General features: G+C 48.6%; 1 protein-coding gene across 10 annotated transcripts in view; it reads left to right on the forward strand.

The window, feature by feature from the left end:
* Positions 1-13810, forward strand: part of SYNE2 (spectrin repeat containing nuclear envelope protein 2) — a 342419-nt gene that overhangs the window by 320765 nt on the left and 7844 nt on the right. For 9 of the 10 annotated variants that reach the window (XM_040477361.1, XM_040477354.1, XM_040477357.1 and 6 more), the window contains 9 exons: positions 3015-3202; positions 3722-3872; positions 4200-4382; positions 5782-5919; positions 7248-7442; positions 9352-9634; positions 10153-10221; positions 11147-11286; positions 13204-13318. In XM_040477361.1, the coding sequence (XP_040333295.1) occupies positions 3015-3202; positions 3722-3872; positions 4200-4382; positions 5782-5919; positions 7248-7442; positions 9352-9634; positions 10153-10221; positions 11147-11286; positions 13204-13318 (1462 nt within the window). The remainder of the gene's footprint in view (positions 1-3014; positions 3203-3721; positions 3873-4199; positions 4383-5781; positions 5920-7247; positions 7443-9351; positions 9635-10152; positions 10222-11146; positions 11287-13203; positions 13319-13810) is intronic. The other variant, XM_040477359.1, reaches the window with a different exon arrangement.

Here is a 13810-nt window from a genome sequence, read left to right on the forward strand (position 1 = left end):
TAGAGAAACTGCAAATAGTCTATTAAAATATGCAGCCCTCATATTTATCCATAGACTGGACCTTTTCAGTAATTTTCAACCAGACCCTACCAGCTGAGGTCAGGGGCAGGTACCATTTTTCAGTTCAAATTGCCACTATTGGGGTGCCTGGGTGGCTCAGTCGGTTACGTGTCCGACTTCGGCTCAGGTCACGATCTCACGGTCCGTGGGTTCGAGCCCTGCATCGGTCTCTGTGCTGACCACTCAGAGCCTGGAGCCTGCTTCAGATACTGTGTCTCCCTCTCTCTCTGCCCCTCCCCTGTTCGTGCTGTGTCTCTCTCTGTCTCAAAAATAAATGTTAAAAAAAAATTTTTTTTTAAATAAAACTGCCGCTATTACTCATATAACACCAATGTTAGGATTCCTTATTATTTTAATGAAGTCAAAAGAGACATTTACCAGTGCTAATACATTTTAGGAAGCCCATGACAATTCTGCGAGCCGGCGAGAATTCTTAAAGCTTGAGTTCTATTTAAACCTTAGTAATTTGAAAGCTGGTACTTGCATGGACCCCAGGAAGACTTCCGCCACTTGTCCTGGACTGCAGAGCTTAAAAAAAAAAAAAAAAATCACCCTGTACATGGCTCTTCATAGGACACATAGAGTGACAAACTAGAAAATGCACTTTCTTCTTCTTTTTTTGTTCTTTAATGTTTTGTTTATTTATTTATTTTGAGAGAGAGACAGACAGAATCCCAGGCAGGCTCTCCACCTCTCCACTGTCAGGCACAGAGCCTAACATGGGGCTTGATCTCACAAACCATGGAATCATGACCTGAGCGAAAATCAGGACTTGGATGCTTAACCAACTGAGCCACCCAGGCACCCTCTGCTGTCTTTTTATTTATTTTTTTTTTAAGTTTATTTCTTTTAGTAATCCCTATACCCAGTATGGGACTCGAACTCATGACCCAGTACCAAGAGTCACAAGCTCCCCCAACCCAGCCAGCCAGGCACCTCTAGAAAACACATTTTCTTAATATAATTCATTGTGCTCATTTTTAATCAGTTAGGATCCTGTTAAAAACTGTTTAATTTATGGGCGCCTGGGAGGCTTAGTCGGTTGAATGACTAACTCTTGGTTTCAGTTCAGGTCACGATCCCAGGGTGTGGGATCAAGCCCCATGTTGAGCTCTATGCTGAGTGTGGAACCTGCTTAAGATTCTCTCTCCCTCTTCCCCTCTCCCCTGCTTGTGCTCTCTCTCTCTCTCCCTCTCTCAAATTTAAAAAAAAAAAATTTTTTTTTAAACTGTTTGATTTAAAATGTGGTTTGAGCATTAACGTTTTATTCTTTCATATCCGCCTGAGCAGAGAATGATCAAAATTGTACATTTATCAGAAGAAAAGTAAGAAAATACTAGTCTTATCTAATAGTAATTTCCAAAACGATTAAATAATTGAGGTGACCCAGAATGAACTTTTATGTTGCCTTTCTGTAGACAGTGGCAGGCAGTTTATAAAATAATCTCTCCAGTTTAACCCGGGGAACTTACGCCAACAGTGGCTGATTTAGCTTTGTCTTTGCTGTGTCTTCATAATGTCCTTTGGATACTGAGATTAGCAGCGTGGTCTGTTTTCACTTACCACAGAAGTTAGATACCTGGAGAAGCCTAATTCATCCAGAATGCAAAATAAACAGGCTCCTCCTTTCTCCTTTCTCCCTCCTCCAGCCCTCCCATGGTGTGCAGAAGTATTCTCTGGGCAATACCTGAAAATGATGTGTTTATCCTTTTTTTAAGAGGTTTTGTTTGTTTGTTTTAGTTTTTTAATTTATTTTTGAGAGAGACGGAGACAGCATGAGCGGGGGAGGGGCAGGGGGGCGGGCAGTGGGAGGGAGAGAATCCCAAGCAGGCTCCACACTGTCAGCACAGAGCCCGAGGTGGGGCTCGAATTCACAAAACCACGAGATTGTGACCTGTGCCGATACCAAGAGTCGGACTCATTTTGTTTTTTAATTTGTTGTTGTTGTTGTTTATTTAGTTTTGAGACAGAGAGAGACAGAGCATGAGTGTGGGAGGGGTAGAGAGAGGGGGAGACACAGAATCCCAAGCAGGCTCCAGGCTCTGAGCTGTCAGCACAGAGCCCAACATGGGGCTCAGTCTCAAGAGCCATGAGAACATGACCTGAGCTGAAGTCGGACGCTCAACGGCCAAGAGTCAGACTCTTAACCGATTGAGCCACCCAGGCACCCCAAAGCTGTGTTTATTCTTAAACAGGTTTTCCATTTTTCCCCATAACCATGCATTGTCTCTTCACGAATTCTCTTTTTGCTGAATCTAGGAACTGTAGCAGTGTTTGGCACAAGACTCCAGAGAGACCCTGCCCCCTCATTCGGACCCCATCCGTTGGGGAAGTGGGGTCTCTACTCCCAGACTCTTCCTTTGGGGCTATGGAGCCCTAGGATGGGCTCATGGAGAGGCTGTGGACAGCATGCAGCTGCATGCATGATTTGCGGGGTGGGGGGGGGGGGGGGTGGGGGGGAGGGGGGTGTGTGAAGATGGACCAAAGGTCTCAGTAGATTGGAGAATTCTGTGACCCATAAAAAGTTAAGAGTTTCTATTGCTGAAGTTTTAGGTCCTTCTGAAGAGATTCCCAAGGAAGACCTCCCAGGAGCCATGTCTAAATGGGAGGCCCTTGTGGTCCGGTGATATTGGGTGGATGCCATGCCTCCCCAGAGTCTGTGGGGCAGTGGGCTCTCAGAAGAGGGTACCCTTTGATCTCCTACCCCCTCTAGCCAGTTCAACAAATAAACCCCGTTGTTGCCAGTGTTGAAGCTTTGCCGGGTGCTACGGCACAAGGGTTGTGCAGAGGTGGGGGGGACGTAGTCATCGTTACTGATCTCAAGGTGGACGTGCATGAGGCCTGTGCCCCCTGGGCTAGAAGAGGGTCTCGGGGGAGTGGAGATCCTCTGATGCCAATCTTTCCACCACCACCACCACCACCTCACGGCGCTCCTTGCTCTATTAAAACCGTAGGACCTGCAGCGAGACATCGAACAACACAGCGCAGGGGTGGAATCTGTGTTTAACATCTGCGATGTCCTACTGCACGACTCCGATGCCTGTGCCAACGAGACCGAGTGTGACTCCATCCAGCAGACCACCAGAAGCCTGGACAGACGCTGGAGGAACATCTGCGCCATGTCAATGGAACGGCGAATGAAGTAAGAAACGAGCCGCCCCTAAACGTTTTGAACATGGTCAGCCAGACTCCATGCGTCCTTCTGATCTCAGGAAGAGTAGCTGTGTTCTGTTCACTCCGCTTCCAAGGCTGTTGGCAGAGAAGGCTCAGTAGGTGTGACCAGTGCGCATGAAGTGAATTATTCAAGAAAAAAATATAATCAGAGCAACAGCTTTCCCCAGCAGTCCTGGGCCTTGAGGTGTAACCACGCTGGCCACTGTGCCTCTGTGTCCCTAGCCACAAAGTAGTGGGAGCTCTGTCTCCTGCCTGCTAACCTCTGTGAACTTCAGGAACTCTGAAGGGCAGTCCTAGACAGAAGGTGTCCTGACCGAGAAGGGGATGTTTCTGGTTATTTCTTAGAAGAGGGATATCAGGGTCTCTTCCCCTAAACAGTGCCAGTGCGAGGGGTGTCGGGAATTGGGCCCATCAAGGGAGGGGGGAAAAAAATGGAAGCTCATTGTTGAAATGGCTGGCTTATATTGAGGTGCTTTCCTCCTATCAGAATCGAAGAGACGTGGCGTCTGTGGCAGAAATTTCTAGATGATTACTCCCGCTTTGAGGACTGGCTCAAGTCAGCCGAGAGGACAGCAGCCTACCCGAATTCCTCAGAGGTGTTGTACACAAATGCCAAAGAAGAGCTGAAGAGGTTCGAGGTAAGGGCCCCCCTCCAGCCCGCTGCTCCTGGGAATCAAGCCTCTGGGCAATTCAGGTGACTCCCTTAAGGGGCTGGCTCCCCTGACCTCTGGCCAGGGCGGCGCAGTCCGCAGCCTACCGGCAGCTGCTGAGTCCGCTTTGCCGGGCAAGACGCGGCACGCGGTGAACTTGAGAGGCCGTTCTTTAGCATCAGGGCAGGTGAAGCAGGCTCTCCGCCGCCACTTCAGCCTGGGGGGGTAAGCCCTCGAGGCGGGCCGTCTGGGGCCGGGGAGGGGGCGGGCTGGCCCCCCGCGTGCCTTGGCACTGACGCGGCCCGTGTGTCGCAGGCCTTCCAGCGGCAGATCCACGAGAGGCTCACGCAGCTGGAGCTCATCAACAAGCAGTACCGGCGGCTGGCCCGGGAGAACCGCACGGACACGGCCAGCAAGCTGAAGCAGATGGTACACGAGGGCAACCAGCGCTGGGACAACCTCCAGAAGCGGGTCACGGCCGTCCTGCGGAGACTCAGAGTAACCTTGTCTACATCACCCGCCTTACTTGTAGCCTTTCGGGGAGAAGCGATGTGCGGTATTGGGCTTAGAGAGAAGCCATGGGTAGACTTCATTTCTGGCCTCAGCTACCTGAACGTTCTCCCAGTTGGCCTTCCCTTTGCTTTAAGCCGAAGCTGCCAGCATTCATGTTTTTTAAAGAGGTTGTTTGCCCAAGAATAGGCTTCTTAGGCGGGGCCTGGTTATGTGAGTTGTGGTAACAAGCGCATCATTTTTCCAATTCTGGATACCCGGAAGGCCTGCACGTTGGCTCACAGACTGCCCAGAGCCTGGGCCGCCACCATTACCCGGTATGGCAAAGGTGCCTCTTCGCCTGGAAAGAGGCCCCGCCTTGCCCATCTGCCCGTTTTTGTGTGTCCCGTTGGTTCTTGCACTGTGAGAGCTGGAGACAGAGCCCCCTCTGCATTGTGGAGCTTGGGGACAGTGATTATCCTCCGAATTTCTGAGCACATTGACCTAACCTCAAAGGTTGGGTTGGATTTTTAAATCTAATAGGCATTCACCTGAGATTTCTGGAATGTGGAAGGCTTGGGGTGTTAACCTTTGTGAGTCTAGTTGCAAACTGACCGGGCCAGTGTGGTCTATGGCTGCAGCAAGTAATTTTAACCCCTGCTTCTGTTCTCAGGGCAGAACATTCTTGAAATCATTCAAAGATGATGAAAATCTGGGCTTTTTTTTTTTTTTTTTTTTTTTTAACCCTCAAGAAGGAGTGGGCTAGCCTTTCAGACAACCCCCCATGCATTAATTTCCTTATCTCCCACCGATTTGACTGTGACTGGTCATTTGGCACTGAATGCTGGCTGTCTGAGAATCGGCTGCCCATCTCTAAGGTGGTAACCCAAGAGGCATCCTTAATTGGAGGTGATAAATCTGGGTCTTCTTTCTCTGAGGGCACACATTCAGGATTACCTCAGTGAAGGCAAATGGGGCACTAGGCCAGGCTTAACCCTGACATCCATACTTTTCCATCTCGAAGCTACTAAATCTTTCTGTTAAGCAAAAGCTTCCACAGAAGGCTAACAGGTAAAAACAGGCAAGGTGCCTGGCCCGGACTTTGAGGGCGTTCCTCAAAGGGCAGGTTGGGAAAATCACTGACTTGGAGAATTACAGAATTGCTGAAAGGACCCGAAACGTCGCAGTCCGCGGTCCCACACCCTCACTTGCCCACAAAGACGCGAAGGCTCAGAGAAGTTGGGGCACTTGTTTGTGATCCCACAGCCAGGAGCAGAGCCCGGGCTCCCAACCCCACACTGGCCCTGATGCCCTGTGGGTCTCCTGGGGTACCCTTTCGTCTTGGCCAAAAGTAACCTTGCTGAACTGTCTTCTGCCATCCACCCAAACACCCGGTTCTCTTCTGCAGCATTTCACCAACCAGAGGGAAGAATTCGAGGGGACCCGGGAGAGCGTTCTCGTGTGGCTCACGGAGATGGACCTGCAGCTGACCAACGTGGAGCACTTCTCGGAGAGCGACGCCGACGACAAGATGCGCCAGTTGAATGTAAGGCCTGCACCCACGGCCCCTCTCGGGAGAACGCACCTCTGCAGGGGAGAGCCGGCCAAGCACAAACTTCACCTGACACCCTGAGAGCACATTCCAGAATTGTTAAAGCAGCCAGGCTGACCCCACCTGTGTCCCGCAGGGTTGTCACGAGAGAGGATACTGTTCCTTACAGTCAAGGGGCCACTGGCATGAGGCTCTGTATTCTTTGTCATTTATAATCATCCACGGGGTTCCAAACAGAACTTCACAAGGTGCTCTTTCCCCAGCTCTTGAGTCAGAGTGCAACGTGCGGGGTGTGGCAGGAAGAACAGATGTATCAAGAGTGGGTTCATGAACAGACCTCTTCTGCTGTCTCAAATATGTGCATTTCGCTTTAATTTTACTGTAATTCCCTCCTGGGCTTTTAAAAGAAGTTGAAAAATAGAAATTTGCCTTCCCTTTTTTTTTTTTTAATTTATTTATTTATTTATTTTTAAATGTTTATTTTTGAGACAGAGAGAGACAAAGCATGAACGGGGGAGGGTCAGAGAGAGGGAGACACAGAATCTGAAACAGGCTCCAGGCTCTGAGCTGTCAGCACAGAGCCCGATGCAGGGCTCGAACTCACGGACCGCGAGATCATGACCTGAGCCGAAGTCGGCCGCTTAACCCCGACTGAGCCACCCAGGCGCCCCTTGCCTTCCTTAATGTAACGGCACCAATGCGGTGATTATTGGGTCAGCAGGACCAAATGCCCACGGGTGGTTTATTATGAGAAATTTTGTTTCCACTCAGTGTCAGTAAGACAAGTTTTGGCCCTCACACCCAACGGCAGTAGATGTCTGTCCTTGCCAAACTTTTAGAATTATTTTAATTGTAACCGCTTCTTGGCCTTTTGGCTAAGATCAAGTGTAGAATTATTTTAATTGCAAAAGTCAGTGCCAAGAAGGGAGAGGGAAAAAATACGCACAATCGTTTTATTTATTTATTTTTTTCATGTTTATTTATTTTTGAGAGAGAGAGTGCATGCGGGGAAGGGGCAGAGAGAGATTGGGGGACAGAGGATCCGAAGGAGGCGGCGGGCTCTGCGCTGACAGCAGAGGGCCCAGTGCAGGGGTCGAACCCACACCCACAAGATCATGACCCGAGCCGAAGTCGGACCCTCAACCCACTGAGCCACCCGGGCGCCCCCCTACAGTCATTTTAAATTATCTAAATCTTTATTGTCGCTTTGTTAAAAAATCGATGAAGCTCGCGTCCTGGGTGAAAGAACGAAGTAGACATCGTCTGGATCCTCAGGGAAACTTTCCTTCTTTGAAATCGTCTCTCTCTCCTATTCTGAATAGGGTTTCCAACAGGAAATTACATTAAATACCAACAAGATCGATCAGCTCATCGTGTTCGGGGAGCAGCTGATTCAGAAGAGCGAGCCCCTGGACGCCGTGCTGATCGAGGACGAGCTGGAGGAGCTGCACCGCTACTGCCAGGAGGTCTTCGGCCGCGTCTCGCGGTTCCACCGCCGGCTGACCTCCCGCGCTCCGGTAAGGGGAGCGCACGCTCGTGCGGAGCGCCTCCGGGCTGCGCAAACTTGACGGTTCACCGAATGGGCTCCGCACACTTGACGTCTGGCCAAATTTTTACAGAGCTGGAAACCTATGTACTGGTCAGCTGTGACGTATCTTATGGTAAAAAGGAGAGCAAAACCGTTCTGTTTCTGCTTTTATTACCCCAGAGTCACACTTAACTTGGGGGCTCCCGTTACCCGATGGAAGGGACGGCATTTCTGAAAGTTTTTGCGCCCCTCAACTGTTTTCTTTGTGTTCCTCAGCCCAGGGCTCTCCTGACATGTGTCAGCACCCGTAGGATATGCGGATATATGTTCTGGTTTTGCTTACGGTACTAATTTGGGAATGTGTTGGCCTTTTCCTCTTAGTGTCTGGGAGCCTTAAAAAGTTGTTCGTTTTGAGAGAGAGAGAGAGAGAGAGAGAGAGACTGAGTGTGAGTGGGGGAGGGGCAGAGAGAGAGAGAGGGAGACGCAGGCTCCAGGCTCCGAGCTGTCAGCACAGAGCCCGACGTGGGGCTCAGACTCACGAGCTGTGAGATCATGACCTGAGTCAAAGTCGGATGCTCGACCTACCGAGCCACCCAGGTGCCCCAGTGTCGGGAGCTTTTAATATTTGTGCCTTTCTGGTGCCTTCTTCTCACCTTTGAACTTTTTTTTTTTAAGTTTATTTATTTATTTTGAAGCAGAGAGAGAGCATGAGCAGGGGGAAAGGCAGAGAGAGAGAGAGGAAGAGAGAGAACCCCAAGCAGGCCCCACACTGTCAGCACAGAGCCCAACATAGGGCTCGAACTCACAAACCATGAGATCATGACCTGAGCCAAAATCAAGAATTGGACGCTTAGCTGACACTGAGCCACCCGGGCACCCCTGTTCTCACCTGTGAAGTGACAAAAGCACCAGTTTCCCATAGCAACTGTGAAGTTTCCCTTGGCAGAGGGACCTTCTGGGAAGTTGAGGTGGCATTCAGGCCACTATTCAAAGTTCATTGCCTTTGTGTGCCAGAAGCTTTCATGATAACCATATTGAGCAACACAACTGGCCATTTTTTCCTTTTTTGTGTCTCCAACTGGCTAACTTGATGGTTATTTCTTCATCAGACATAGCCTTAAAAGTCACCATAGGTTCCTCATTTCTAAATGTAGCAGTTTCTAGGCATTTCTCTTAAACCAAGGCATTACAACATAGGAAGAATAAGGTTCTGCATCCTGAACAATAAGATGGAGGGGTAAGAAAGAAAGAACCTGGTACATACAGTCATGAAGTTGTGAATCTTAGCCAGAATACTCTTAATGGCCTTACATTTTTTTTTTTATTTAAAATTTTCTAATTCTTGGAGAAACCTACCATTAACCACGAATAAAATGTTGGCCTCCATTTTCTTCTAGGGAAACTTGTTTAACTTAGACCATCAAATGTCAGGTTTCTCCTAGGAAAGAGGCTGGGCTTTGCCGAAAATACAGATTCTGGGCCTCACACTAAAGCGTCTAAATTAGAATAATCACAACTAGGCCCTGGGAACCTGATTCTTTTTTCTTTAAAAAAAAATTTTTTTAAGTTTACTTATTTTGAGAGAGTGACCAGGGGAGGGGCAGAGGGAGAGAGGGAGAGAGAGAATCCCAAGCAGGCCCCATGCTACCAGTGCAGAGTCTGACACAGGACTTCATCTCACAAACCGTGAGATCCTGACCTGAGCCAAAATCAAGACTCTGACGCTTAACCAACTGAACCACCCAGGTGCACCTAACCCGATTCTTTTTTAAAGCGGCCACAGAAATGTGGGCAGTGGCCATTTTCAGGAACTGCCAGACAAGGCAGACTCCCCGTGCACCTCACAGCTGCAAGCCTCTAATGTGGTTCATTCTGAAAACTGGACATCCCCACTTTAGGGCTTGGAAGATGAAAAAGAGGCCTCCGAGAATGAAACGGACATGGAGGACCCCAGAGAGATCCAGGCTGACTCTTGGCGCAAAAGGAGAGAGAGCGAGGAACCCTCTTCCCCTCAGTCCCTTTGTCATCTGGTGCCCCCGGCGCCGGGGCCCGAGCGGTCTGGCTGTGAGACCCCCGTCAGCGTGGACTCCATCCCTCTGGAGTGGGATCACACAGGTGACGTGGGGGGCTCCTCCTCTCACGAAGATGATGAGGAAGGCCCATACTACAGTGCACTATCAGGTAACAGCCCCTGTTTCCAGAGCCCTTGACATTGACCCACTTGGTTATGTTTTTAGCACTGTAGCAACATGGCCATCTCTGGATGACCCAGAGTCCAGCTCATGGCTGACCCAGACCTCTGTGGCTTCTTGTGTTCTGTCCTGCCCACTTTGACTTCCCTGAGAGTGGCTCATTCCTATGACAGGTGGAATGAAAGGGAAAAAGGAACGAAATTCACCTGGGGACATTAAGGCTATTCTCTGATGGCTCTGGCTGTCTGGGAGGCTCATCAGTGAACTTTTCAGTTGAGTTCTTCAGAGCATTGGTAGATTGTCTCCATTCTTTCCGTGGACTCCCCCCTCTCCCACAACGGCTTCAAACCGTCAAGAGTCGGCTGAAAAAAATCCTTTCGGTTTTTTAAACCTTTTAATAAGGTTTCTTCTCCTCCCAGCTGACAATGTTTCTACTGTTTTAACTTAATACTTGGGCATTCATCTACAGATGCCTGCGGTGAGGAAAATGACATTATTCTTTTTCAGATGTAGAAATCCCTGAAAATCCTGAGGCCTATCTTAAAATGACCACAAAAACTTTGAAAGCGTCTTCTGGTAGGCCCCTGACCGTGCATGTGTCTCAACATGGCAGCCTCCTGTGGCGAACACTGCATCCTAAACCTCGCTCCCATGTCATGTCTGACCTCTGCCTTCTGTGGACACCATGCGCCTTGGTCCTTGTGTCATGGTGTATTTACACTGCCGTACTCACACATACCTGCGTGCTCCTTACAGAACCCCGCCCAGACAGGAGCAGTCTCCGTGCTGTCCTTCTCCTGCCCCTCAGGCCTGTGCAGAAGGGAATTCTTCATGGTGTCTTTTAAAACTTTAATCCCCGCCCCCCACCCCCCGCCATCTAACTGAAGTTCTTCGGCATAGACCAAGCTTTCTTCACGGTGGCTTGGTTTGCAACCCCTTCCTTCCTTGCTTACGGTGCTTCCTGGGAAGAGGATGGGTGGGCAGGGGTAAAAGTACTGTTGCATTAGCCACAGGAGAAGAAACCTTCCTTTCCTTGATTTGCAGTTCTAACCTATGTTCCCTGCCCCGTCGCCATGTGCAGTGGTGGGGTAGCGCCACGAGCGGCCCTCTGGCCCCCAGGTCCATCCTGACGTTCGCTCTCCCCCACTCCTGAGGGGTCTTCAGTCCTTCTGGCCCTTTGACCTGGCCTCGCTGCCAGTGTCCCCGCCACTAGACGCCCGGCTCCAAAACACCATTCATCTTCAAAAAATCCTGTGTTTGTTGTGCTCCATCGTGAACCCATCTAGTGAAGGCACAATGCTGCTCAGTTGCATGACTCTCATTTCATTCCCTTCTGGGGCATACTGACATTTTGCAAATGTGCATGCTTTGCAAGGAAAGCTGCAGAACTCATATTATACTATAACCTGATGCCATGTTACCCATGACCTTTTTTTGTGTAACTAAGTATGAATCCTTTGGTTGGAGAGAATGGACTGTCACTTGCTGTGTTTTGTTTCAGGGAAATCCATTTCTGAGGACCACTCATGGCATGTTCCTGACAGCCCTTCCTGCCCCAAGCATCGCTACAAACAAATGGGAAGTGATAGGAATGTACAAACCATCCCCTCAGATTCCAGCACTCCCTATAAACCAGCCTATGTAAGTCTCGACTGCACTGAGAATATAACCCAAGTGCATTAGTAGTTGAAATTCTTAAGAGAGAGAGAGAGAGAGAGAGATTGGTGTATGCTGCGTGTGCTCACTTTCAAGGGGGATTTTGAGCTGGTTTTCCCATGGTGACAGTATCTCTGCTGAGCCGTCCATACATCATTAGAACCCTGGCAAAACATACTAGAGTTAAAGACTGGTTTCTGGCCAAGAACGATCTTTGTGTACATGAACATGACGCGGCAGTGATTATTACTGTTGAGTCAGTCATCCGTGCAAGTAATGGAGAAGCAACATCCTGGCTTTCCTGAGCTGCTCCCAAACTGTGTTCTGTTTACGTTTTGACTGCATGTCCTATTCAAAACATTGTGACTTCGTACTCAGGAAGATTTGACCATGTACAGTGGTAGACATAGGTTTGATTCCTAACCCCACCAATAGAGTGCTCTGGGGCCACAGCACTTTGCCTTGCCTCCTTAAGCCTTCCTCACCTGAGGATAAACCTACTTTCCATTAATTGTTGTCTGTGTTGATTTGTAAGAATGTATAAAGAAGGCTCTTAGAAGTGGTCACTGTTACGATTATTACTATTTTTACTACCATATGTGGTTCGTTGTTGTTGTTTATAACAGTGACCATTCCTTCTTCATTATGGTTTCCTTGGGCAACATGAGTCCTTGGTATGCTCTGGCTGTGCAGCCGTTGGGGGCCGCCAGCCTAGGATTTAACGTTGGCTCCAGATCAGCCTCAGCACAGAGGACTAGGGAGGAGCGAGTTGAAATTCAAATGTCTCTGTGCACTTTTAATCATCCTCTTCTAGAGAAACCAGAAGCGGTGGTGGGCATCACTGAATTAATCCGCCAAGTGCCCACTGTGTCTAAGAATGGATAGTGCTAGATAATTGGAGAAGCTTCTGCCCATATACGGTCAGGCCCAAGTCATTTGATAGCGGGCTGCCATGCCCAGTTCAGCAGCTCTTCCTCTTGCTTAGTAAGCAGCTGTCAGTTTTAATCTGCCCCTCTGTGATGCAGAATAAGACCTGACAGTCGTGGGGAGAGGGAGGGACCCCAGCACCTCACCTTTGCTTTGTATCCAGGGCCACATGGTTTGGCCTCTCCCAGCATTGATACTTGTGTTCCTCCCCTGGCCAGTTTCAAAAGCCTCCACCCTTTTCTGTGTACCTGGAACCAGGCGTGTCACCAGAAATCTGAAGGGAGGGGGCGGGGGCGGTATTTTTTTCATTCCACGCAAGTAGGCCATATGGACACAAACCAAAGAAAGCATGGCTTTACTAAAAAGGATACCTTTATTTTTGGAAAGTCCTGAGATAATAGGCCAGTCAGCTCTGCACTAACAGAAGAGTCAATATGTGCAGTGAAAGATAAATGCTCAGTAATGAATGACCCCCGGAGGCAGATTTGTCCTCTGTGTTTCCAATTCTGGGGATAATCTGCCAACCAGCTCCACAGAGTGACGAGGAGGGATGACTAAATTTTGTAAAACACTCTGCAAAAGCGAAAGTGTGCACACAGTAACAGCCTGGTAGCTCAGCGGTGGTTTTTAGCTTTTTTTTTTTTTTTTGCATGTTTCATTTGAGAAGTGTTAGGAAGCCCCGAATTAGGCCGTTTTATTTCCAATACTGACCTCTCCCCTGCTCCCCCCCACCAGTCTTGGTCTTTACTAAGGCTTTATTTCTGCCGTTAGCTCTGCTATAAATGCACCCAATAAAGAATCTCCATATTAATATTAATAATCATTATATTAAAAATAATTATTAATCGTGTAATATTAATATTAAAAGGAAAGGGGTCCCATATCTTCATTTCCTACCTGTTCCTATGAACCAAGATACTCTTCATACAGCCTTTGAAATTTATAAGTAGTAACATAAAAATCGGCTCATTCTAGGTAAAGCTGCTGCTATCCCCAGGCACTGACGGTGGCAAAGAAGGTGCCAGAGCCTTGAATGGCAGCTCACAGCAGGAAGACGAGGGACTTGCTGCTCTCACCGGGCAGCAGTCAGGTACAGATAAATTAGGCCGTCAAATTAGGACAAGTCAAGGCTATATTTTGGGTCAGCTGAGCATTTAATTTAAGTCATTGCTCGACAGAACATTAATTAAGAATTGACCAACTGTAATCCACCAAAATGGCTAAACTTAGTCTACGGCAGCCATTGTTATTTTCGAATCAGCTGACTTGTAGGGCACCTCGCTGGCTCAGTCAGTAGAACATGCGATTCTTGATCTTGGGGTTGTGAGTTTGAGCCCCACGTTGGGTGTGAAGATTACTTAAAAAAATAAAGTTTTAAAGCAAAAACAGAATCAGCTGATTTGTATTTACGAACAGATTCCTAGGCTTTTTACTTGCAAAACTATTCTTTTTTTTTTTTTTTTTTTAATGTTTATTTTTGAGAGAGAGACACCGAGACAGAGTGTGAGCGGGGTTGGGGCAGAGAGGTAGACACAGAATCCAAAGTAGGCTCCAGGCTCCGAGCTGTCAGCACAGAGCCTGA

Source organism: Herpailurus yagouaroundi, unplaced genomic scaffold, assembly GCF_014898765.1.
Source record: "Herpailurus yagouaroundi ecotype Mexico unplaced genomic scaffold, PumYag 141, whole genome shotgun sequence".
Classification (NCBI taxonomy): Eukaryota; Metazoa; Chordata; class Mammalia; order Carnivora; family Felidae; genus Herpailurus; species Herpailurus yagouaroundi.